Below are 24,874 nucleotides of genomic sequence, written 5' to 3' on the forward strand. Positions count from 1 at the left end.
TGAGATCATATGACTCGATAATGCCGAGATATTTAGTGTTTCACGGTACAGATCATATAGATCGATCTTATCTGATCGAAAGTATAAGTCACCTTCGCTTCTTGGCATCTCAAATAGATTTCTAGTGATTGGGAAGCGCTCAAAACTGTTCATGAAATGTACCAGGTAAAAAATCACACTTGGACTTACACAGAAGGGCCGATTAAACCGGGAACAATGATCAAGTACAATCATATTTCATTATGGTGAACCTTCCAACATTGAAGTAAGCCAGAGTTTTACACTGGTGGAAGACCTTATATCCATAAGAACGCAAACTTACATGATATGTTTGAAGTCATGTAGAGTTCTCAGCGTCTTGTTCGAGGTAGCCTTTATCTCAATTCATATTGAACATGCCTATCTTTCACTTACATAGATACTTAGGTATTAATTGGGTATTACTTCAATATTCTAGTCTTGTGCTATGGAATTATGGAAAAAAGAGAAAAACAAAAGTATTATTAGCTATATGTGTCATTCCTTTTGACAGAGTGGTTCGCGAAGACGTGTTTTGTTGTCTCAACACAGTCCATCGAACACAACATCCAACCTTCTTTTTACTCTCCCTCACCATTTTTTTCATCGATCCCCACTAAGATTTTTTGCTGTGCTCTGTTCTATTTATTCACAGCTCACAATAAGTTCGGTTACTTCTGTTTGACGTTATCCCCTGTGTTCTCCACAATGGAAGAGAAACAGGCTGGTCGACGTATTTACAACGTGGATATGACACCCCCTGTGCTTGCACAAGCTGGAAATCTTTCTACTAGTGATTTCTCTGGCTTGGATGCGACCACTGTTCATGAGGGCAATGTCGGTAACGCCTTTGCTGCTATGAAAGACGATGTATCGCAAAAGAGTACATAACTTCAGCCTCCCATGGAATTCTGAAGTTATTTATTTGTTAACACTCTACACAGGTTTCAGTGATCGCAAACGCCCAGGCATGACTAAAAAGCTAACCCAACTCAACTTTGAGGATCATCTGGCCCTCCCAATGCCAAAGCCTCTTCACGCGCCTGAACTCGGGAGCTCAGTTGATTGCTCTTTTCAACCCCACAAATCAACAGATACTATACGAAAATCTAGTGATAACCTTCGCCGTTTGAGAAAGCGCTCTCCCACTATGCCATCGCTCCATAATGGCTCTGGATTTGAAGATAATGGCGAGAAGAAGGTATCACGAATGGACATGCTTAAGAGCAAACTCAGCTTCAAGGATCTCCGGAAAGAAGTTATTAAGGCAGAGGAAATTCCTCCTCTGCCTGTTGAGACCGCTTATACTCGGTCTCTTCGAGCCAATTTGGATTGCAGTCCAGTTGTTTTACCAGGAATATCTGGCCCACAGACAACTTACTCTCTTCGTGCCTCTTCAAGCAACACTCCGATGGGTTCTCCCACAACCTCTAACCCGGCGACATGCCAATCTCTGCGTGCTAATCTGAGCAGTCCTTTGGCTTCTCCTAGCTTCTCTAACCCACCGACTATTGAAGCTCTGCGTGCCAGTTCGAATGGTACTGTGGTGGTTTCTCCCTGCGTTTCCTGTCCACAGGAGATTCACGTTGAAAAGAGACGACCATCGGAATTGAACATTGAATCACCTAGTTACACAGAGAGCTTTTCTAGCATGGGTAGCAGAATTCATGCTCCTCACTCGGTGAAATCACCCCAGGCTAGATATCCTTCAGCTAATGACAAGTTGATGGATAAGAATGATCCAAGCACTCCATCCACTACTGATTCCAACTCTTTCAGCACAAGAAGTTATTCACCTGTGAAAAAGCATGTGTTCATACCAAATTCTACACTTGAATTCCGGGAGCCTAAATCCAAGAAGAGACATGATGGAAAGCAGCCCACATCTCCATGTTTTGACATTACCGTCAAAACTCCTCAATTTCCAGGATGGTTCAAAGACAGTGAAGACTACATGTCTTCTTTTAAGGAACGTTTGGAGAAAGCTGGCCTGACAGAAAGACCCACCGCGGCCGATGCCCAGGCGGAACCAGTGTCCGAACAGCTTGTCAACATCGTTGATATGATGGGCTCAATCCAACGTCAATGTGATACTTCGGTTGCCAATATTGGCAAAAAGGCAGATGACCTGGCAGACTGGGTTAGAGATCAGCTCAGATATCATATGAAAACCATTGAGGATCTGAATCGTACCAATACGGACCTTCTCAAGAAGCAATGTCAAATGACAGTTGAAATGATGAAATCTCAACTGAATCTACGCATGGAGATGGAACTCATGGAGACACGCATTGGAACTTTGAAGAGAAGAACTCTCGATGATTTTGACGATCAAATTACTTCGATGAACCAAAAATGTGCCGAATTGAGCAAAAAAGTGGGCATTGTGACCGAGAAGTTCGAGCGCATCAACATAAATCACTTCGCCGAGGAGCTGCAGGAGCAGCGTGCGGTTAACGCACAGATTCAAGAGGACGTTTCCCAGCTGAAGAACTTTTTGGAGGAAGAAAGACTTATGCCTATGTTCCAAACCCTCATCTTGGGGCCTACTCAGAGTGCCTCCAGCACTGCGAGCTCGCCTTTGCTGCGGCCGTTAACTACTCAGCGAGTGGTTTCCGATGATATCCAGGCTCTTACTGATGCAAACGAAGTACCTGAAGCTCCTGGTAAACTCCAGAGAAGCGGAACTATGAAGAAAGGTTTTTTGAGGGAACTTCGTGGGATGACCTCTTCAGAGACTGTTCTACCTCCCGTTCTTAGAAAAACAGACGTTCAGAATGACAGTAGCTCGAAGGGATCAATCAGTAGCTCCCAAAAGCCAATTATCGCAAGGACAGTTATTTCAAGTCCCAACACGACTCCCAAGGACAACAAGAAGCCCGTTGAAATCCCTCGTACCAACGAAGAGACGAAGAGATGGAACCCTTTCGGATTCCACCGTCGACAGGATCAGGCGAACGAGGCCCCAAGTGCTGCGAGCAGTCACAACGGTATGATCAAGTTCCTTCGATCTTCAGCTCGCCATGCTGCTGGCCTTGATAAGAGTGCCCAACCCTCAGAGAACACAGCCTCTGATTCACGTGCTGCAACTCTCTCTGTGCTTTCCATTCCAGAGATTTATCGCTCGGGCTATAATCCGGCTTATAACACCGCAGCTCATCCTGCAACTCAGACTCAGTATGCTAATCAGTCTGATACTTACTCTGCTCTCCAGAGTCCACCTGTTCTCCGAAGTTCACCGAGCCTTCAAATTCGGGACTCTGCTCAGGTCCGGTCCTCACCATATTCGACTCAAAATGAGATCCGTTCCGTCGCATCATTCGATGGCCAGTCTCACACGATGAGAGAGTCCCAGCGTAATAACTCTGACATCAGCCTTGGATCACCATTGTCGCCATCGGGTAACTCCCCGATGTCTAGCTCACTCCTGCTTCCTTACTACCACGAGAACCAGAGTGCTAGTTCTGGTACTAACACTGGCACCCACTTGGCCCTTTGCCCGGACAATCACTCTGGCTTTCATGACACTCACTCGGGAAAATTGAACAACCCCTACGACTGGTCCAAAGATGACTGGTCCGAGCATGAGCAGCCCTTTGCGTCTGAAGCTGCTCCGATTGGGCGACAAAAGAACAAGTTTGTTGATGACTGGGTTGCCCTTACTGAAAACAGCAACAAGTCGCCCGAGATCAATGAAAAGGAGTGGTGCAACAAGAACCGAAAGCGCTACTAGTCGCCATTCCAGGTCTCAACGCGAATGATCGTGTGCTTTTCTTGATTGTTTCAGCTTCATTTTGATTCGACCGGTTTACTTACGATAATGACATGACTACGAATGATGGCAGCAGTTAACATTGTTTTTTTCTTCTCAACCAGCAACAATTTGGAAGGTTCTCTCAGATTGACATGGGAAAATGCAAACTCAAAAAAGGAGAAAAGATACAAAAACAAGAAAACAGGGAGGAAAGGGGAATTCTTGAGTAATCATGGTGAAAACCTCTATCAAGATTGGAAAGGTAGTTTTTTGAGTGTCCATTTTCTTAAAAGAGATGGAGTACGAGAAGGCAAAGGTTGAGTGATCATGTTCTTAACTAGTTCGAATTGAAGCAGCAGTGTTTTATGTAAAAAATATTTTTCCAGCGTAATGAAAATGTGTACTCCTATGTAATAACTGTCCAACAGAAAGACATATTAAGTTGTTGAACTCATTATCTTCTCAATATCAAGGGCTGCCGTGCGGACCTGGGGGCAATAATGATGACGCAGCAGCTCGCCTTCCCATATGGATCCAGCGAAGGGATTGGTACCCTCAACATCGAGAGCATACGCATTGAATACACCATCACCCTTGCGCTCATCGGTGTGCCACAACGCCGCAATACGACGACCGTGGTTCTTTGAGACCTGGCTCATGAGCGAGAGGGTTGCAAGGGCGGATTTTTCAGGAAGCTGGAGCGAGGTGGTCATGAGACGCTTGGAGAAACTGGCAAGTCGGTTCGGGGGAGGGTTGCCGTGGACGCGAGAAATTAGGGCGGATTGGAGGCAGCGAAGGAGCAGAACCATTGGAGTCTGGAAATTGACCTTGTTCCGTGACCGGGTTTGAATGGCAGACTGGTCATGGGCGTAGGGATCCGGAAGACGCAGAGATGTTTTGGGATTGTACTCGACGTCTGGATTGATGGAGAGAGCATAGAGGGAGCGGTATAGGTGCTTGATGAAAAAGCTGAGGTCCAGATGGAGAGCGGAGGCGGCTTTGCTGGCGTCTTGGCCCTCGAGCAGAGCAAAGGCAGTGATGGTGCACAGCAGGGTCTCACGGCGAGCATCGCGAGTCGTTGTATCGTTCATAGCAGATCTGGGGTCCTCATCTTGTTCTTCGTTCTCGTTATCATCACCTTGCTCGTCACGTTCAGCGTGTCCAATGAGATCTTTCATTGCCTCTAACAAATCTCCGAAAAAGTCCTGGTTGATCAAGCGGGCGTATTTGGCCAAACCTTCCAACACGGGGCCCATCAAATGGGGGATACGCTGCTTAAGGATGCGGAAGTAGACACCAAAGACGAGCTTCAGTGTCTCAGCTTGGTTCTTGTCGCGTTCTTCATGGGAAACAAGAGCATCTGCTTGTTTCATGTCCTTTTCAACAATCTTGCGTTCTTTAACGACCTTGCGCTCGCGCTTGGTACGGAACTCGCGCACTTGCTTCTTCTTTTTCCCACCAATTGGCTCTTCCTCAGCCTCACGATCTACCCGGTTTTGCGAAGCCTGTCGGCCGAATTCGCCTAGCAGACGGAGATGAAGGAATGTGTCCAGAACACTCTCGTGGATTTTGAAATCACGGGCCCTGATCATCTTTGCGAGCAAACGGACGGCTTCAAGAGACACTACACCGTCGTTGTCCTTTTCAAAGACATCCTCCAAACTCTCACGACACCTCACAACGTCGGCATCTACCTGTTTCCGTGCAAGTCGATTCACAATGATCTTCAGTAGCTCAAGACGGAAGTTGAAGTGTGGAACTGCCTGGAGCATGCTACATGCGCAGTTAATAGCAACGCTCTTCAGACCATTATCCTTTTGGTACATCGCCTGTCGACCTGGCTTGGCCAATGCGGCCAGCTTGTTCACATAGTTCCGGTATCCCGACACAAGGGTCTGCTCGAAGTTGCGGAGCTTGCGCACCTCTTTCGAGACCTTGCCAGTCATGTCTTCTTCGGAGAGGGGGCGAATACGATAACCTGGAATGACATCTTTATATACAGCCGCCTGGGAGGCCAGAGCCAACTTCTTGACTGTGACGGGGGAGTCAGGGTTATCCACCATATCAGCCATTGTCTTGAATAGGGCAATGTTTTCTTCGGGATCTTCGTTGATCGAGGTAGCAATACGAGCTAGGTCTTCCTTTGCTTGTATAATTTGGACCTTCACGGGAATTTTGGGCTTTTTCTCCTCGATTTCCACCTCAGACTCTCCTTCTCCGTCCTCGTCATCGTCAGTGCCCAAAAAGCTATCTGTGTCGTCTGCCACGTCCTCAACCTCAGGCTCCTCCTCAGCATGGACAAATCCTTCCGAGGTCTTAATAGGTAGCCGGGTGCGCTCGTTGGCTTTTTTGTTTGTCTTGCGTGGGCGCTGCTCGTAGTCCTGCTCGACGTCCCATTCGGCGTCGTATTCGGCCTTTCCGTTGGCCTCCTCGTCAGCCGGGGGGCTCAATCTTCTCCGTTTAACTGTCTGGCCGCGTGCCATTTTGCTATGTTTTGGTGATATGTTTTCCTAAAGAGAGGCCGAAAGCTCTGCGGCGTAAAGGCGGTCCGAACTTTTTTTCTTGCGGCCAAGACTTTTCTGCCGGAATTTTTATTTTCTCCGCCTAAATTTTTGAGATTGCTTCACGGTTGATTCTCGCAACGTCCACCTCGGCTTCATTTCCAAACAATTACCTGTAAAGACTATATTAGAGTCAATACTACTTCTCAAAATGCGTCAACTGACTGAAGAAGAAACTAAGGTAAAAATCACCCCGCTGATCAACTTTATGGCCTTTGTAATAATTCTTGTTTTTGATCAGACTCTTTTCACCAAATTGGCAAACTATGTCGGTCGCGGAATTACACAGCTGATTCAACCTCCCTCCGAAGATGCTTCTCAGCTTCAGACTGATCAGTATGTATTCCGGCTACAAGGAAGCCGTGTCTACTACATGCCTTTGAGACTGGCCAATCTGGCTGTCTCGATCCCAAGAGATAACCTTCTTTGTGTTGGCACTCAAGTAAGTGGCAATTCTTCTGTGTCATCGACCGGACCATATACATTTCCGCAACTCAAGTACTCACAACTTCCGTGCTATAGATCGGAAAGTTCACTAAGACCGGTAAATTCCGTCTCAATATCACCGCGCTGGATGTCATTGCTCCTTACGCTCGTTATAAGGTAATGACCATATTTTTCCAAGGCGGCTTTCAAAGCTAACATTGTACGAGGCTTGGATCAAACCCAATGGCGAAATGCCATGGCTCTACGGTGGAAATGCCTTGAAGGCACACATTGGACGATGGAGCGAGGACTGCCCCGAACACACTGGTGTCGTGGTTTTCTCGATGGATGATAAACCTCTTGGTTTCGGTAAGTTATAACTGGGTCTACGGGGTTCTATTCTTGTACTGACCAGCTCAAAGGTGTGACTGCTCGCTCCACCGCCGAAGCACGTAAACTCGAACCGACTTCTACTGTCATCTTTCGTCAAGCAGATTGTGGAGAGTGGCTCCGTGAGGTGAGTTATACATTATTCAAGGACCTGCAGACGAGGACATAACTAACTTTGAGTAGGAGGATACCCTGTTCACTACCTAGAGGAGATACTGTGCTATCAAGTACAAGATGTTCGCATACTCGATCGGGCTGGGAGTTTAAGGAGTCATTTTCTGTCATATAAAAAGTATTTCTGCCTTGTGGACTTTAATATTTTAGTCCGACTATACAATCATGCTGTACGACTTGTTCAAAACAGTAGAGTTCAAAATCGTCTTGGGGTAGTTGGTAGAATACCTAACAATACTTAACTAGCTACTTAGGAAGCAATCATTGCTTTTGTTTCACCCAAATATCTAAATCATCTAAATTTTACCAGTAATAGACCAAGTCCTAGGAAGCTAAACTGAGAACTAAATCCACAAAAATATATAATTTATGCCTCAGGCATCAGCTGAGTAATCAGTTAGCACGAAATCAACACCGTCGTGTTTTTGTTAAATTACGAAAACAGCAGTACCTGACGATACAATCTCTATATCATCTTTCCAGTCTATATATTGATAGTTTGGTGAATCTCAACTTGGTTCAAGGGCTTTATACTCAGCCCACATCCCTAACGGCGTTCCTAAGCGTGACTATCATACCCCCGCCATGCCTAGTTATTCAGCAGAACAAAAGCGGGCTATAAGCCAAGTGGTTGCTTTCACTGGAGCTACTGACAGCCAAGCTGCAAGAGTAAGTGTATCCTCTAACATGAGTATTCCAGTCGATCAGAAACCCGTCTTAAAGGGAGGGAATCGGAAATGATATACTCCTTTCCAGACAAATGCTCTATGACTCAAATTTATATTAATATTCGGATCTGATATGTTGCTATATAGTACCTAAAAGCGACAAATTTTAACGTCGAACGAGCTATTGATACGTGAGTTGGAAATTTCTATTCCTTTTCTCTAAATTTCAAACATCCCCGGTTTACGTCGTGTATTGCACTCCCTATACGTGCCTTATTAATGACTTCCTTTTATTATTTTCCATCTTCTCTGAAATATTCTCCTCTACACCCATCTCAAAAATGGATCCTGATTTGATCTTATCGTTGATCGCACCCAACTCTGGGCGTCGAACCCCTCGCGAACTGGCCATGCACCGGGCAATCGCCGCTAACATCGTCGACTGGACTCGCAGATACCATGAAAGTCACCAGTTTCCTGTAGCTGATGTGGACAAAATCTTCAATACCTATCGTAAGTTGCATTCCTACCCCAATTCCAGACAAAAATGCTAACAATGAACAGAGTCCTCTACGGATGAGAAAGACCAGATCGGCATCGAAGGTGCCGTCAAGTACTACAACGACCTCGGTGTGAAACTTGATGAAATCGTCTGCGTTGCTGTTGCCGAGATCTGCAAATGCCCTGCCATGGGAGAATTTACTCGGAATGAATTCATTGCTGGTTGGAAAACTGCAAAGTATATCACCACCCCACCTTGTTTAAAATTCACCTAACCATTACATTCAGGTGCAATACCATTGATCTGATGATTAAACACGTTGAATATCTTCGCAAGAAAATCCCCGCGGACAAGAATGTTTTCCGCGCTGTGTACCGCTACTGCTTTTTGCTCTCTCGCATGCAGGGCCAACGTAATGTCCAGTACGAAATTGCTGTAGAGCAGTGGCGCATGCTGTTCAATGCTGAGTCCGGCGGTGTTGCGGCCAACACGGCTACCACTCCTTGGCTGGACTGGTGGATTGAGTTCTGCGAGCAGAATGGCAAGAAGCCCATCAGCAAAGATCTGTGGGAACAGCTTGAGGTGTTTCTTAACAAGGCGCATGAAGATGAAACATTGGGTTGGTGGAGCACTGATGGAGCCTGGCCCGGTGCGATTGATGAGTTTGCAGCTTTTGTGAAGGAAAAGAAGAGTGCCAACAGTGAGGCTATGGAGGTGGAGTCCTAAAGCTTTGTTCTCAAAATTTTGGACGTATGGTGTAGTAATTAGCGTTGACTTCGTTCAATATTCGGAGCCTTGGTCTCTCCATGAAATGAATATCTGAGACTTGATCTGCAAACCCTCCAGACTCGTGTAGTAGGTGGGCAACATTTTAATAGAGATTTGCAGAGTTCATACGATGAAAATGTGGATGGGTCATAAATTTGTTGTAAGATATCTGAAGGGGGCATGTACAAAGTGTAATAACATGACGAGACAAAAGAAATATCATGGGGTATTCGCAGATTGAGCATGGAAGGAATAAACTTGTCTCGTCTTTCGACTTCCATCTCTGCAGTTGTCAAATGGAAACGTTCAAGGGTAGTCGCGCTTCTCATAGTCACGCTTCTCATAGTCACGCTTTTCGTACTCGCTGCCGCCGCGGCGTTGGTCGTAGCGCTGCAGGACTCAGTCAGTGGATTATCAGAAATATGCATTGGGAGAATCTACCTTGCGAAGTGCCTCCAGGCGCTTCTTCTTGGTGTGAGTATTAACATAGGTTCCAATGAAGAAACCGATAATGTTAAAGAAGGGCACCCAAGTGTGCTCGGGGAGGAACTTTTGGGCAAAGGCCAGTGCCAGCGGGGAAGTGATCCAGCTGACTTTCATTACAGGCAGGAAACCGGCCTTGACGGTAGCACGAACCTGGTGGAAGGTGCGCGCGCCAGCAATAATAGCCATCGAACAGAGGTAAACGCTGTTCTGGATGGGGGAGATCTATAAAGAATCGCGCAACGTTAGTATAGTGGGTCCCTGTCTCATTGGCGACAAGAACGGAACTTGGAACGTACAATCAGGTTGCTGACGAGGATCTGGAGAATCTTAGCCTTGAGGCTGGTGCGACCAGAGAAGATCTTCTGCAGAATGCCGATAAGGATATGACCAAGCGGCGCGGCAATGAACATGCCATAAAGCGACATCTTCGGGATGCGCGAGCTGAAGTAGTGGCCGTGCTTGCCAACATCGTGAGCCAGGAAAGAGGCGAGCAATTCTTGCAGACCGGAGAGAAGACCAGATGTGAGCATCTTGGTTCGCAGCGGGTTGGTCTGCAGCTGCTTGAGGTAGGCCTGTGATCCACATTCTTCGAATCAATTGCGCATTCCAATACGTTCTTGGGATATTCCAGAAGCTGTTTGACATACCGCGAGGTATCCATTAGGAGTCTTTCCGCCGGTCAAACGGTCACCGACGCGATGCGCCAGACCCTCATGCTTACCATCGGCCACCGCACGGACGGTATCGGTAACGGTCTTCTCCTCCTTGAACTTGACGGACATGATGGGTAGGATTTAAGCGGCCGAATGAACGTCTCAAAATTGCGGAATATGCCTAGAACTAGGTCTTTTAGCGATAAATAGCCAGAAGGAGAGAATTTAAGGCTTGGGATAGAGCTGGAGTGAGAAGGGGGCTTGTTTGTTTATCAGGCTGAGAGGGGACCAGAGGAGGCTGGGCCGTCTTAAATCTAGTGGATCGGGAACCACCTAGCAACCGTATCCATTCTGTAAACTAGACGTACCTGGTAGAAAGACTTGTAAGAGAATTGTTGATAAATTAAGAATTTAAGGCACGGGATTAGGAATGAGAGGGTTGACAGATTGAAATGCTGGGGTAGAAAGCAAATTAAGTCACGTGAATTCGGCAGATGAGCCTGAGATGATGAATTCAATTAGGGCCTCGGCAACATCCACGGCTTCATCGGAACTCGCCAAAGTACATGATATGTATAGATAAATGGTTCTCTTGAGTCTTGACGATTGAACTTATTAAGTTCTAAGTTCAATTTGGCTTCAGCCTTGAAACTACACTATCTTGTCTTCAAGCCTGCTCAGTGATTAGTTAATATATATAATCCGATTAAGTAATCAATCACGAATATCACGTGACTACAAAACCCTCATTATCATGTCATGATGTCTTGCAGGCTTCTAAATGTGATTGACTTGTCTGTAAGAGGGTATCTATGCTGTGAAAAACTGATAAGTCACATCTGCTAACTTTCTAAGGCATGATCTGCAGTTAAATTGCAAGCATTCCTGATTTATGGAAGATCTGAGCTATGTAGAGCCAAGCTCAAGGTAGTTAGTTACTTCTCGTTTTCTTGTGCTTTTTGTTCAAAACATCAAAGAGTGGCTTCGCTGTATTTCTTCATACATGAGCTCTATATTGTGCCATAATTGTGGAATAAAATTGAGATTTCAACTATCAGTTTTTTGGTAGTACCATTGAAGCTGCTACAGACCATTCCTGTGAAATCTGGTGGAGACAGACTGGGTAATTTGCATTCGGTGCACTATTAATATCGCTCACACTAGTACAGTTAACGATAACCGAGAATGCCAATGTTGGTAGCGCCCTGGTTGATTGGAGCATCTTTGACTTACAGGAATCTAGATGAGAATCGTTCGAGAAGTGGTGGAGTGGAGCATTGCAGGTGTGAAAGAATCAAGTCTCTCGGAGAAGATTGTCACACTGCAAGAACGCTAGGAGGTGCCTGTGAGAGAGAAATACAGAGGGCTCCCCGGCGATATCATAAACTAGCGACTAAGCACACTCGCTGAAGTGGGCTTCCCTCACATCTCTCGAACTTCATTTTATCACCGTCTCTCTTGAACAATGCTCAAGTCTGGATCTGAAGCCAAATATAGTCCCCATATACAGAGATTCACCAGCAGCATGAGTGATATCGTCGCCCCTACTAATGGGAACGATGACAACAGAGCAAAGGTGGCAAATTACCATGCCGACCTTCGCATGAAGTCATCTTACCCAAGTGCTTTTTTCGACGATATCCATGATCACGACAGTGATGTCTCCTACCTTGACCTTGTCCTTGATTTTGGTCAATATGTTGGACATATGCAATTTGAGGAACCCACTGATGAGATCTTCGACTCAGAATACCATTGTCGTTGTGCCTGATTGTAATGACACTCTTATTCCTTTCAGGATATGAACCAGTTTTCTTGTTGAAGATGATATTTTCTAAATTACCTGGGTATCTGAAGCCGGGTGCTCATTTACCAGTGATAGTAACAGCCTTGGAGATGGACCTAAATTTCTCACTGTTCTGTCACCTACCTCGCTGCGAAGAGGTCTCACGGGAGGTACTCGTGCAACCCGTCGCGACAGATTGCAGCCAAATAAACTATGGGAAGGCATCGACACATACCGGATTGACTCGTGACGAGAGTGGGATCTGGAATACATCGAGCTCGATTATGTGGGGGAGGTAGAAATGGCAGTTGCTGATTTACGAGCCAGTGACAGGCAGTAGGTATGCTCTCCCTTTTTGGCAGTGACTTATAGCTTAGGTTTCAATAATATTAGGAACGACATCAAACGAGTTAGTTGCGCCGAGCGGATGAGGCGCGTGCGATGGTGATGCATTAGGCACTTCCTCTGCTGCCGAGAAAAAGCATGCCAGCAATATGGACGAGTCGATAGAATTACCAGTCTTGGTTGATGATGGAAGTGAAGGACTGCTGGACAGCTGGATGGTTGGTGACAGGTGGTTGGTGGTGAGAAGAAGAGGATGGTGGAGTGTTGACATAAGATGGTGTGTTGAGAGCGATGGGCGCTCAATTCAGTCCACCCAGACTCCAATCATCTCTCTAATTATCTCTCGGCATTTTTCGACATCCTCGGGTACAATTGCTTGTGCTTCTCTCCTTCCACCTCACATATCTCTCACATGACGCTCGGTCTCATTTGGTCACATTCCTGACTTTTGGACTATCATGGTAGTTATTAACGTGTCGATATTTAGCAAAACGATGGTTTAATGCAGATAAGTGAGTCTGACTGACGTTTTTCAGTCAATTGAAAGCTAAAATCTGGTTTCCTCTCTCACTTCCATGTTTTTTCATTTTTTTTTTTTTTTTTTTTTCAACTGTGGTAGAAGATTGCAAACACGTCATCTCAATCATTAAAGAGATATCTGAACGTTCACCTATGACTGCTTTTTACATTAAAATCGAGTACAATCCTTAGGTAAGGGTACATGCAATAGAGAGTGATGAATGATCCAGGCCTTGAGTGCTGTGTTTGGTTGGTGATCATCGAATTTGGCATTCGACCAAAATGGACGTCCAGGTACTGACCAGCTTTGGATCATACCTAGGTAGCGCTCATTTAACTGTAAATTTTTTTTCTATTGAGATATAAATATATAAATATCTGTCCTTCGACTTCTTTTCTACATTTACCTGTCGACTCGGGCGATGATCATTCTTGAACTACAATTCCTTAGATATCAGCGTGTATTGCATATGCTTCCTACCCTGATATACGACATGAGCCTTGAAACCAAACTATTTGAATAACGCAGAATCACGGTTCGTTTACGAGCTTTACTACTTGGTTGGAAGTCATCATTGATCCACAGATCTACATACGATCTACGATCTATGCGGTGGTTATCTGATTCACCCATATATCCGATATTTATCCGAGCCCCACCATCACGTCCTATCATTGACATGCACCCATGAATTCGAGAGCAAAAAATGGAGTTTGGAAGGCACTCAACTGTGCCTGGAAACAATTTCCTAAACATCAATCTCTGGTATCAATTACAAATCCCCAATTCTAGAAGATATGGGAAGCATACCACCTACAAAACCCTACATCATCCGAACCCACCGTCCAGGGGATATAGGCTGGATAATCCACCGCCTCAGCGTCCTCTATGATCAAGAAAGAATACGGCTGGGCACCCGCTTCGAAGGTCTCGTAGCCGAAATAGCAGCCAACTTCATTGAAGATTACGAACCGGAAGTAGAGCGTTGCTGGGTGGCTGAGCGCGACGATGGCCACATACTCGGCTCGATAATGCTTGTTCAAGACCGCACATCTAAGTCCAATGCGGCTAAGATCCGACTACTACTTGTTGAGCCGACGGCGCGGGGACTCGGACTTGGTCGTACTTTGGTGAAAACTGCTACGAGCTTCGCGAGGAAAGTGGGCTATGCGCGTGTTGGGCTTTGGACGCAAAGTACGTTGACCTCTGCTCGACATATTTATGCAAGTGAGGGCTTTAAGCTCATGTGGAGACTGAACATGCTTCTTTTGGGATTAAGATTACTGGTGAGCTTTGGGAACTAGAGGTTTAATTTGGCTTTGACTTTGGCTTTAACCAGCCACGTCAGCACGTGGGCCACATGTGGGATTTATTCCAAGATTGAAGGAGATATTTGAGGCTTAATTTGACTCTTTTCCCGAGAGACTGGAAGCTGGTATTGGTATTATTTATGCATCAACATCGGACAATGGATTCGCTCAGCTGAGTGAGGCAGTGTAGAGGGTGGTGGTGAACCAAGCATCAGTTCCATCAAAGGGCTCAGTGCCAGCACCGACAGTCTGGAGGTAGTTGGAAGAAGACACTCCCTGGTAGTCAATGAGGTAGGTGAAGAAATCGTTGACATCTCCTGAGAAGTTTTCGATTGTCTCCGGTGCAACGAAGCTGAACACATCCCAGTCGTTGGTGCCCTGGTACAAAGTCCAGGTAATGCCACCGATGGAGGGGTAGGCAATGGGACCAGAAGAATATCCAATGGGTTCTGCGCTGAAGGAGGCAAGCCAGATCATGATTTCGTACGAGTGCGAAGCAGTAGTGGAGTCTTCGGTTGACAGCATGATGTCGTAGGAGACGTCAGCGACAATGTCAGTACCCGAGTAGCTGGTACAAGTCAGTTGAATGACGCAGGTATATCAGTTACATCGTGCTTCTTACCTCCAGTTCCAGGTGGTTGGGATGCTGGAAATGGTGCTCAGCTGGCGAGCTCCAATATTCAGCACGGCATTGGCGTAGCTCTTCACGCTAGTGGAGCCGCTGGCCCAGGTCCAGGCAGTCTGCCAAGCGATCCAGCCGTCACCTTCAGCGTCAAGGTAGGTGCACTGCGAACCACTGGTGGCCTGGTCTTCACCCCAAAGGTTATTGAAAAGAATAAAAGAAGTGGTAGTAATGATATCGTTCTGAGTGCAGATGGAGGAAATGGCATCCCGGGCAACAATCTCATGACGGGCTTCAGCAAGACGGTGTCTGGGAATAACATCGCGATGGAATTTGTCGTGCGAGTCAGGACCAGCCTGGGCGGGAGCTACGGCAAACAAGACAGCAAGAGCCGAGAGGGCGAAAGATTTGAAAATCATTCCGAACAAATGAAAAACCGAGAAATGAATGGACGAGAAAAGCAAGACGATCAAAATCTATAGGAAAGATAAAGGTTTTATAAATTGTACGGGGCTTAGAATTATGAGGGGCTATTTTGTTACAGATATGTCAACTAGGTTATCAAGAAACAAGACCTAATTATCCATAACTATGCGGTGTTCCAGATGCATCGGATCAGTGGCCTAGGGCAACTGGAAGGATTTTCTTAATTTACTTTGTGCATTAATACCTCACGGGCATTCGAAGGAATAAGACCAAATGCCTCTATCACATTAACCCCAGGATCTAGAACACATTCGTGTGAATAAGTTTATTGGTTGAATCAATTGAGAATTCAGCCCCACTGAGGCCGGTTATTTAAAAAAAAAAAAAACGACTTATTCCCGAATCAGGTATTGTTCCTCGTTTAGTCCATAATTATATCTATCACGATTCACTTCAGATCCATCAGTTCCTTCAATGAGCCTTTGACCTTTTAGCACACCTTCGATTCATAGGGCTACCTACTTAGGCAGGAAGGAGGGACGTATCACTCGGTCTTTCATTCCTTTCACTCCGTTATAGGATTCGACCAATCAGATCTACTGTTTCATCTATTCCAGACAAAGGCTTCTTGATAATGCACGTTGCGTAACACCAGGCGGTTCAAATTCAAAGAATTATGCAAGTTAAATCCTTTGTGCCCAACTTGTTCATGCAGGTGCGGAATGCAAGACTTAGATTCTCAGACATATGGAGTCTGTATGGATTTTAGAATCGAGGATGAACCTAGCTAGCCCCTTTCACATATTACCAATTTATTATTACCCGCGCTAACGTGGGTCCAGCACCCATATGCAATGATTTGGATATTATACACCTATATCTTCAATTGATATCAAGCACTACCCATCACCATATCTTTAGATACTAAGAATCAGAAGGAACGAGTTCTTGAGCTATCAGTGCGCTCAGAATGGAAATCACCCATCAGCTGCGCGAGTTTTTAGCTTAAATTATCAGCGGTTTCGATGACACATCCAGGGGACGGTAAATGGTTGTTTGAAAGGCCCCTGTCGGAACATGAATATTGCAATCCCGCAATACCATTGCCCGGAACGGAACATGTAGACCCCCGGGTCACGGGGAACCACTATCAGCACCCCGAGTAGCTAGATGAATCGAACACACTTCACACCACCTTGCACAATGTATATACTAAGAATCTAGGACGACCCATTCCCTACTCCAGTTACATATAGTGCAATGTGTGAACCCTGTCCTTTCAACGTAGTTGATCGATAGCCCCCAAATGCGCGCAGGCTTAATGAAGCCTAGGAGAGCTATCAAAAGAGGCGCCAAAAAGCTCCTGATATTCAACGCTAGAGGGCTTTTGTTAAAACGGTGACTGAAGATTTGTTTAAAAGCTATCAGAAGTTCATCGAATGTGCTGTTATCGAATTCTCAGATATTTAGAATTTGATCAGACTGGCTTCCATATGGATCATTATATAACAGCCATCCGTGGACGAAAAGAAACAATATCTGGATTAGACACTAGTCGAGAGTCTATCAGTATGGTTAAAGCTAACGATATCTTAACTAATGTTTTTTTTTAGTCTTTTACCAATAGTCATCTCTACTAAAAAGTTGTGTAATGGCGTACAGAGATGCGACCGGCATTGTGCTCAATTCAGTGTTTTACAAGGTTGGTATATATATATATATATATATATATATATATATATATATGGAACTTGCGCATAATCTTTCGTTCGGAAGATTATTATAGCCTTTTTTGAAAAACCTATGTGGTCGTGTATGCAAGGCTCCTGGAGATTGATACTATATGATAAGTTTGGATCACATTTTCAATGGAATTTCTTCACTTCTGCGAAAAACATGAGATCACTATATTTTTTTATTCCTCCTCATCTAGAATATTTACTTTAGCTTTTAGATGTTGATGTTCAAATCTTTTCATTTGGGTGCTGCTTTCATATGGATGCGGGACCATTACCGCGTGTATTAATAAATTAGTAACTTAGTTCTGAAAGGGGACGGTTATTACTAAATTTTTGACTGCATATTTCAGTTCAAATTCAGGCACCAATGTAGATCTATGTGGGTCTATTATGCGTCGTTCAGGTACCAGCCCTGGATTATTGCATTGCCACATGTCTACAGGGTTACCCTTGTTATAAAAATATAAGTTTGGAGTTCAGAAATCATAAAAAATATCATTAGAGTCATAACCCTGGCAAAATCCAGACCTCTAAACCTTCAACCAGGAGAGGTCAAGCTCACCAACATGATGACGACAAAAGAAAATCATTATACCATAAAAAAACAATAAAACCAATTCAATCTCCCTGCATAGAGAGGAGAGAGGAGAGACAAAAAGTAGCTGCAAGTCAGGACATTAAGGGAAATCGTTAAGACGCAGACAGATATCGATATCAAATACAGGGTAATCGCGTAGAGTAGAGAGAATATTCTGTCAACTTTTTCGAGCTTTTTTTTTTGGCGTTTTCGCTTGAACAAGGTGGCATCTCAAGGGCGATATGATCACTTGGTAATGGCATTCCAAAGGATCGCAACAATAGGAACCACGGCAAAGGCAAGCCAGAATGGGGGCCTGAGTAATCATGTTAGTACCAATCAGGTCTGCGCACTTCTGGTGATCCAGTGCCTGGACATGACAGCATCAAGGGAGCATTGCTAGTTTTATCGCCCGGCACGATCTTAATTGGCAGCCTTTCCGCCGCGGCGGAAAGGTGAAAAGACAGCACCAAAGAAGCCCCCAAAGATCGTGCGCAAAAGCGCCTTGAGCCAAGAGTTCGATGCACCATTGGTAGAAACAGCTGCGACTGACCGACTCTGGCTCCTGGGACGAGCATCTTCGTTTTCACCGTTGGCTACGGGTGGCTTGAGGCCGGTGGTAGTTTCGGTAGTACTGTCGGTGGTAATTTCGGTGGTAGTTTCGGTGGTTTCAACGGACTCAACCGGAATGTTCTTGTCAGCAGTAGATTGTTCACCAGTGGGGATGGCGGTCAGTTGGTCGGTAGATGGCATGTTTAGCTGCTGCAAGAGGGCTTCACCATCGCTTGCGAGAGCTGCAAGAGTCGAATCAGCATCGAAGGACGGCACTGACGCTTGCGCCGATTGAGTGGAGAGTAAAGGCTTACTTTCTTCAGGCTGAGATTCAACCGGAGCCTGAGTCTCTGGCTCGTCTTTAACATTCTTTATCTCAGTGTGAGGAAGATCCTTGTCCAGTGCAGCCGAGATACCGACAGCGGCGACAACACCTGCAGCAGCAGCAGCGCCTGCAGCCAGAATATCGGTAGCAAGAGATTCATGCTCCGGAGAATCTTTCTTGAGCTGCCACTCTGGTTGAGGAACGGGCTCCACAGTCTCGGTAGTGATCTCAGGTTCAGCAGGTTCAACTGGTGCTTCCTTTTCAACAACGGCTACAGCTGACTCTTCCACAACTGGTTCTTCCACAACTGATTTTTCCACAACTGGTTCCTCAATAGGCTTCTCCACAACAGCCTCCTCCACAACAGTCTCTTCGACGACGGGCTCCTCAACGACGGGCTCCTCAACGACGGGCTCCTCAACGACGGGCTCCTCAACGACGGGCTCAGCAACAGACTCCTCGATAGTCTCAATGACGGGCTCTTCGATGGTCTCCTCGACAGTCTCAGGGACAGACTCCTCGATAATCTCAACGACGGGCTCTTCGACAATCTTGGCGATGGGCTCCTCGATGGACTCCTCGATGGACTTCTCAACAGTAGGCTCGACAGTTTCCTCGACAATGGGATCTTCGATAGTCTCAGCGATGAGCTCTTCGACAATGGGCTCTTCAACAGTCTCGGTGACGGGCTCCTCGATAGTCTCAACGATGGTCTCCTCGGCAGTCTCAGGAACAGAATCCTCGATAGTCTCAACGACGGGCTCCTCGACAGTCTCGGCGATGGGCTCCTCGATGGACTTCTCAACAGTAGGCTCCTCGACAGTCTCAGGAACAGAATCCTCGATAGTCTCAACGACGGGCTCTTCGACAGTCTCGGCGATGGGCTCCTCGATGGGCTCCTCGATGGACTTCTCAACAGTAGGCTCCTCGACAGTCTCAGGAACAGACTCCTCGATAGTCTCAGCGATGGGCTCTTCGACAGTCTCGGTGATGGGCTCCTCGATGGGCTCCTCGATGGACTTCTCAACAGTAGGCTCCTCGACAGTCTCAGGAACAGACTCCTCGATAGTCTCGACGATGGGCTCTTCGACAGTCTCGGTGATGGGCTCCTCGATGGGCTCCTCGATGGACTTCTCAACAGTAGGCTCCTCGACAGTCTCAGGAACAGACTCCTCGATAGTCTCAACGGCGGGCTCTTCGACAGTCTCGGTGACGGGCTCCTCGATAGTCTCGGCGATGGGCTCAACAACAGACTCTTCGATAGTCTCCTCGACGGTCTCAGTGATGGGCTCTTCGACAGTCTCGGTGATGGGCTCCTCGATGGGCTCCTCGACGGTCTCAGCAATGGGCTCTTCGATAGTCTCAGCGACGGGCTCTTCGACAGCCTCGGTGATGGGCTTCTCGATGGTCTCCTCGACAATGGGCTCTTCGACAGTCTCGGCGATGGGCTCTTCGATGGACTTCTCAACAATAGGCTCCTCGGCAGTCTCAGCGATGGGCTCTTCGACAGACTCTTCGATGGTCTCCTCGACGGTCTCAGCAATGGGCTCTTCGATAGTCTCAGCGATGGGCTCTTCGACAGCCTCGGTGATGGGCTTCTCGATGGTCTCCTCGACAATGGGCTCTTCGACAGTCTCGGCGATGGGCTCTTCGATGGACTTCTCAACAATAGGCTCCTCGGCAGTCTCAGCGATGGGCTCTTCGACAGACTCTTCGATGGTCTCCTCGACGGTCTCAGCAATGGGCTCTTCGATAGTCTCAGCGATGGGCTCTTCGACAGCCTCGGTGATGGGCTTCTCGATGGTCTCCTCGACAATGGGCTCTTCGACAGTCTCGGCGATGGGCTCTTCGATGGACTTCTCAACAATAGGCTCCTCGGCAGTCTCAGCGATGGGCTCTTCGACAGACTCTTCGATGGTCTCCTCGACAATGGGCTCTTCGATAGTCTCAGCGATGGGCTCTTCGACAGCCTCGGTGATGGGCTTCTCGATGGTCTCCTCGACAATGGGCTCTTCGACAGTCTCGGCGATGGGCTCCTCGATGGACTTCTCAACAGTAGGCTCCTCGACAGTCTCGGCGATGGGCTCTTCGACAGCCTCGGTGATGGGCTCCTCAACAGACTCTTCGATGGGCTCTTCGATAGTCTCAGTGATGGGCTCTTCGACAGTCTCGGCGATGGGTTCTTCGACAGCCTCGGTGATGGGCTCCTCAACAGACTCCTCGATGGGCTCTTCGATGGACTTCTCAACAATAGGCTCCTCGACGGTCTCAGCAATGGGCTCTTCGATAGTCTCAGCGATGGGCTCTTCGACAGCCTCGGTGATGGGCTTCTCGATAGTCTCCTCGACGGTCTCAGTGATGGGCTCTTCGACAGTCTCGGTGATGGGCTCCTCGATGGGCTCCTCGACGGTCTCATCAATGGGCTCTTCGATAGTCTCAGCGACGGGCTCTTCGACAGCCTCGGTGATGGGCTCTTCGACAGCCTCGGTGATGGGCTTCTCGATGGTCTCCTCGACAATGGGCTCTTCGACAGACTCTTCGATGGTCTCAGCGATGGGCTCCTCGACAGTCTCGACGATGGGCTCTCCGATGGTTTCTTCGACAGTCTCGGTGATGGGCTCCTCCTCGACAACGGACTCCTCAGCAGTTTCGACGACGGGTTCAGAAACAAGCTCTTCGACAGTCTCGGGAATTGGCTCTTCGATATTTTCGGTGACAGGCTCCCCGACAGGCTCTTCAGAAGCGGGTTCCTCTGTGGCGATTTCCTTGTCTTCAGAGGCAGAAACTCCAGGCTCCTGGGCAGGAACATCCTCGGATTCGATAGCGGCTCCAATGATAGCGGCTCCAGCAGCAACGCCAACGGCAGCTGCAATAGCCTCGACCTCTTGTTCCTTGTCATCCGAGTCGACCTCTTCAGTGGCTGGCTCGACAGGCGAAGCTTCGGTAGGCTCTTGTGCTACCTCCTTCTGCTCGATCTCAACAGGGGCCTCGGACGAAGTTTCGAGAGTCACTTCAATAGGAGTCTCGACGGCTTCCTCAACAACTTCCTTGTTCTCGACTTCAGAAGTAGGCTCCTCAAGGACCGGAGTTGCAGCCTCAACAACAGGCTCCTCAACGGAGATTTCTTCGGTAGCCGGGGGCTCAGTAGATTCCTCGACAACTGCTTTGTTCTCGGTTTCAGGAGTCACTTCAGCAACAGGCTCTTCAACGACGGGCGTCTCGGCCTCAATAACAAGCTCCTCAGAGGGAGTCTCGACCTCAGTAGGGATCTCCTCCGCGGCCGGGGTCTCAACTTCCTCAACGACTTCCTTGTGCTCAACTTCAGAAACCTCAGCAGTTGTCTCGACCTCAGAAGTAGGCTCAGCCGGTGTCTCAACCACAGCAGGAGTCTCGAAAATGGGAAACTCAGCCTCAGTGGTAGGCTGTTCGGCAACTGGAGTCTCGGTTGCAGGCTCGGATTCAGACTCAGCTTCGACAATCACAAATTCTTCCGAGGGGATCTTCTCAGAAGATTCTTCGACAGTAGGCTGTTCATCGACGACGACTCCCTCAGTGGCAACCTCTGCTTCGGCGAGTTGTTCCTCCTGGACAGTCTCCTCAACAATATCTTTGGAAGATTCCACTAGGGGCTCCTCCTCAAGCTGAGTGATCTTTTCGGTCTTCTCCTCGATGGCTTCGGTAGCGGATTCCTCAGGCTGTTCAGAAGGCGGTGTTTCGGAGGCTATCTCTTCGGCAACTTCCTTAGAGGGTTCCACAGCCTCCTCTTCAATGACAGGCTCTTCAACCAACTCAGCCTTGGTCTCCTCAACGGGAGCTTCGGTGGCAGACTCCAGAACAGTCTCTTCAAGCTTAGAAGCTTCGACAACGGGCTCCTCGGCAGTCTCGAGGGTGGGCTCTGTAGTAGTAGTAGATTCCTCCACAGGAAGCTCGGGGGTAGCCTCGTCGACGGTCTCAGGGGTCTCCTCAAGCTGAGACTCTGTGACTGTAGGTTCCTCGACAATAGGCTCCTCGATAGACTCAACCTCGGGTTCCTCCACAGCAGCCTCAATGGTGGGCTCTAGAAGAGTAGATTCCTCCACAGAAAGCTCGGGGGTAGCCTCGTCGACGGTCTCAGGGGTCTCCTCAAGTTGGGACTCTGTGACTGTAGGTTCCTCAATCACGGATTCTTCGGTAGATTCGACCTCAGTTGTAGTCTCTGCAGCTGTTTCTTCGTTGGTGCTTTCCGGGGTCGATTCCTCAACCTTTTCTTCGGACTTGACGTCTTCAACTGTGAGCTCAACGGGCTCGACTGTGTGCTCCTCAACCTCCTCGACGAAAGAGACGGCTTTAAGAGTCTCTGGTGCAATTTCGACAGATTCAGGAACCTCTTCAGTCACGGGCTCCTTCACAGACTGCTCAGAGAGAGGCTGTTGTTCAGCAGCCTCAGTGGTGTCTTCGACATCTTGTGTGGCTTCCTCTGTAGCTTGCTCGGTGTTTTCTTCTGTGCTATTCAATGAGGTATTGGACTTCTTCTTCTTGTTCTTCTTCTTCTTCTTTTTCTTAGAAGGCTCCGAAGTTGAATCCAGTGACTCGACACTTTGTTCTAATGACTCAGCTCCGTTGAGGGTAGGCTGTGTATCCACTGTAATTGGGGTGATAGAAGACATAGAGACGGGGTCTCTCGGCAAGGTCTCGTCTGACACTAGCGAGCGTACGTTAGCTTGGCAGACCAAGCATAAAGCCAGGGTAAAGGAAAGGCAAAAGAGAAATATCTAAACCTACTATTATGAATTGCAGCAGTGGCCATGGTAAATGGTCGTCAAATCGTATAAGTCGTGAAATGGGGAAATTTGATGGGGTGAGGGGGGAGGGAAAAAAAAAATTACAACGGCAGTTCGCAATTTGACCAGCTGAAACTGATCAAGGCTAAAAGCTGTAAAAAAACAACAAAGAGCTCAAAGAGCAGGATATCAAAAGGATTCTCTTTTTTGAAAATCAAAATTGGGGGAGGAAAGTGAAAAAAGGGTGGGAGGAGACTAAGTCTAAAAGAAAAAAAAAACAGCCCCGAAAAAAAAAAATAATCTGCCCAACTGGATCATTACAACAAACACACGATTGACGCACAAGCTATCTCCAGGGAAAACTAATGGTAGTGGGGACAACCTAAGCAGGTTGGCACAGTTACCAGCTCATGCTATACTCCTCTATCTCTGAATGCCCAATGGACAGCGGGCATTTATTGGGCTACTCCACTGCTGTCCAACATGCGGTGAAGCTACGTCTGAACTATGGGTACTTTTATACCTTTTTTTTTTCTCTCTCTCTCTCCAGGACATTTATGTGCCACTGATAATCTACTATCCATTCTAGGTTGACATCTTGCTTATCCCTCACGGTTGCACAGCATGAACTAGATTGGAGAAGTTGCCAGATCAGGTCCATTGCATGAGAAATGCCAGCAAAAAAAGCAAAAGGAATGGAAAAAAAAAGCAAAAAAAAAAAAAACCAGGCTAGTGGAGACCCATTAAGACCCATCAGAGACCCATAAGGGATCCATCAACTGATAAACTTGGTCCAATAAGGCTAATACGGCCGGAGCTCTTCCTCTCCACCCGTCAACAGTCAATTCAGATATGACGATATGATCGACTGTACATGTGGTGGGAAGGGTATCCAGTCCATTCCCAAACACTTATACAATTACATTGTTTATGTGATTTGACTTTACCGATACTTGACAACACAGTTTCCGGGGTTGTGGTATAACGACGATCCATGGGACGATGTAGGTCCCGAGATGGCATGACATTTCAAAATGAAATGTAATAGTAACACCTGGGGCAGAGACTGACTATCATTACTCTAGCTGATCTGGTCAAAATGACGGGCATCGCTCCTGAACCCGGATCTCTACGGCTTACAAGCTTGGGCCTCATATATTACTAACTACTATTGGTATCATTGAGGAAAATTCTATGATCCATCCCCACACGGAGCTGCCCCGGTGGTTGATTGCAATTTGAATTGATTTCAGTTATTCTTTCTACTCAATGTCAAGGTATTGTGTAGAAGCTTGGAATGAGGGGTGTACTACGTACCCTCACTTACTCCTTGCTGGTCCCCGCTTTTAAGGGCCAGCAGTTAACGGAGTACGGAGTAGTATCCCGTAGCGGCTTATACTCCACTGAGTCCACTTATAGTGACGGAATAAATGATGAATCCTGGTCACTTCTAGAATAGTAGAATACTAGTAGGACCTAAGTACTAGAGTCTACGAAGTACTAAATATTGTA

At 47.1% G+C, this 24,874-nt stretch overlaps 10 protein-coding genes across 10 annotated transcripts; 6 read left to right on the plus strand and 4 right to left on the minus strand.

Annotated features, from left to right (window-relative positions):
* Window positions 1-726: 726 nt before the first annotated feature.
* Window positions 727-3,751, plus strand: N7495_006407 (uncharacterized protein; the record flags this gene model as incomplete). Its single annotated transcript, XM_057209058.1, has 2 exons — window positions 727-901; window positions 963-3,751. The coding sequence occupies 2 exons, from the start codon at window positions 727-729 to the stop codon at window positions 3,749-3,751; spliced, it is 2,964 nt and encodes a 987-aa protein (XP_057062832.1).
* A 458-nt stretch (window positions 3,752-4,209) lies between these two features.
* Window positions 4,210-6,255, minus strand: N7495_006408 (nuclear export protein Noc3; the record flags this gene model as incomplete). The annotated part of the gene is made up of 1 exon (XM_057209059.1): window positions 4,210-6,255. One exon carries the CDS (start codon window positions 6,253-6,255, stop codon window positions 4,210-4,212), a length of 2,046 nt encoding a protein of 681 aa, XP_057062833.1.
* A 229-nt stretch (window positions 6,256-6,484) lies between these two features.
* N7495_006409 (ribosome biosynthesis protein NIP7) lies at window positions 6,485-7,356 on the plus strand (the record flags this gene model as incomplete). Its single annotated transcript, XM_057209060.1, has 5 exons — window positions 6,485-6,775; window positions 6,856-6,936; window positions 6,987-7,128; window positions 7,182-7,276; window positions 7,333-7,356. The coding sequence occupies 5 exons, from the start codon at window positions 6,485-6,487 to the stop codon at window positions 7,354-7,356; spliced, it is 633 nt and encodes a 210-aa protein (XP_057062834.1).
* Window positions 7,357-8,332: 976 nt separating this feature from the next.
* N7495_006410 (uncharacterized protein) lies at window positions 8,333-8,767 on the plus strand (the record flags this gene model as incomplete). The annotated part of the gene is made up of 2 exons (XM_057209061.1): window positions 8,333-8,479; window positions 8,558-8,767. The coding sequence occupies 2 exons, from the start codon at window positions 8,333-8,335 to the stop codon at window positions 8,765-8,767; spliced, it is 357 nt and encodes a 118-aa protein (XP_057062835.1).
* Window positions 8,768-8,799: 32 nt separating this feature from the next.
* Window positions 8,800-9,219, plus strand: N7495_006411 (DCN1-like protein; the record flags this gene model as incomplete). The annotated part of the gene is made up of 1 exon (XM_057209062.1): window positions 8,800-9,219. One exon carries the CDS (start codon window positions 8,800-8,802, stop codon window positions 9,217-9,219), a length of 420 nt encoding a protein of 139 aa, XP_057062836.1.
* A 348-nt stretch (window positions 9,220-9,567) lies between these two features.
* Window positions 9,568-10,529, minus strand: N7495_006412 (Mpv17/PMP22 family protein; the record flags this gene model as incomplete). Its single annotated transcript, XM_057209063.1, has 4 exons — window positions 9,568-9,651; window positions 9,703-9,969; window positions 10,044-10,319; window positions 10,395-10,529. 4 exons carry the CDS (start codon window positions 10,527-10,529, stop codon window positions 9,568-9,570), a joined length of 762 nt encoding a protein of 253 aa, XP_057062837.1.
* Window positions 10,530-11,865: 1,336 nt separating this feature from the next.
* Window positions 11,866-12,171, plus strand: N7495_006413 (uncharacterized protein; the record flags this gene model as incomplete). Its single annotated transcript, XM_057209064.1, has 1 exon — window positions 11,866-12,171. The coding sequence occupies one exon, from the start codon at window positions 11,866-11,868 to the stop codon at window positions 12,169-12,171; it is 306 nt and encodes a 101-aa protein (XP_057062838.1).
* A 1,677-nt stretch (window positions 12,172-13,848) lies between these two features.
* On the plus strand, window positions 13,849-14,355 carry N7495_006414 (GNAT family N-acetyltransferase; the record flags this gene model as incomplete). The annotated part of the gene is made up of 1 exon (XM_057209065.1): window positions 13,849-14,355. The coding sequence occupies one exon, from the start codon at window positions 13,849-13,851 to the stop codon at window positions 14,353-14,355; it is 507 nt and encodes a 168-aa protein (XP_057062839.1).
* Window positions 14,356-14,529: 174 nt separating this feature from the next.
* On the minus strand, window positions 14,530-15,402 carry N7495_006415 (concanavalin A-like lectin/glucanase; the record flags this gene model as incomplete). Its single annotated transcript, XM_057209066.1, has 2 exons — window positions 14,530-14,929; window positions 14,984-15,402. The coding sequence occupies 2 exons, from the start codon at window positions 15,400-15,402 to the stop codon at window positions 14,530-14,532; spliced, it is 819 nt and encodes a 272-aa protein (XP_057062840.1).
* Window positions 15,403-18,148: 2,746 nt separating this feature from the next.
* N7495_006416 (PT repeat family protein) lies at window positions 18,149-23,248 on the minus strand (the record flags this gene model as incomplete). The annotated part of the gene is made up of 1 exon (XM_057209067.1): window positions 18,149-23,248. One exon carries the CDS (start codon window positions 23,246-23,248, stop codon window positions 18,149-18,151), a length of 5,100 nt encoding a protein of 1,699 aa, XP_057062841.1.
* Between the last annotated feature and the right edge of the window lie 1,626 nt (window positions 23,249-24,874).

Source organism: Penicillium taxi (assembly GCF_028828555.1).
Source record: "Penicillium taxi strain IBT 34144 chromosome Unknown utg000004l_segment0_segment0, whole genome shotgun sequence".
In the NCBI taxonomy this organism is placed as follows: Eukaryota; Fungi; Ascomycota; class Eurotiomycetes; order Eurotiales; family Aspergillaceae; genus Penicillium; species Penicillium taxi.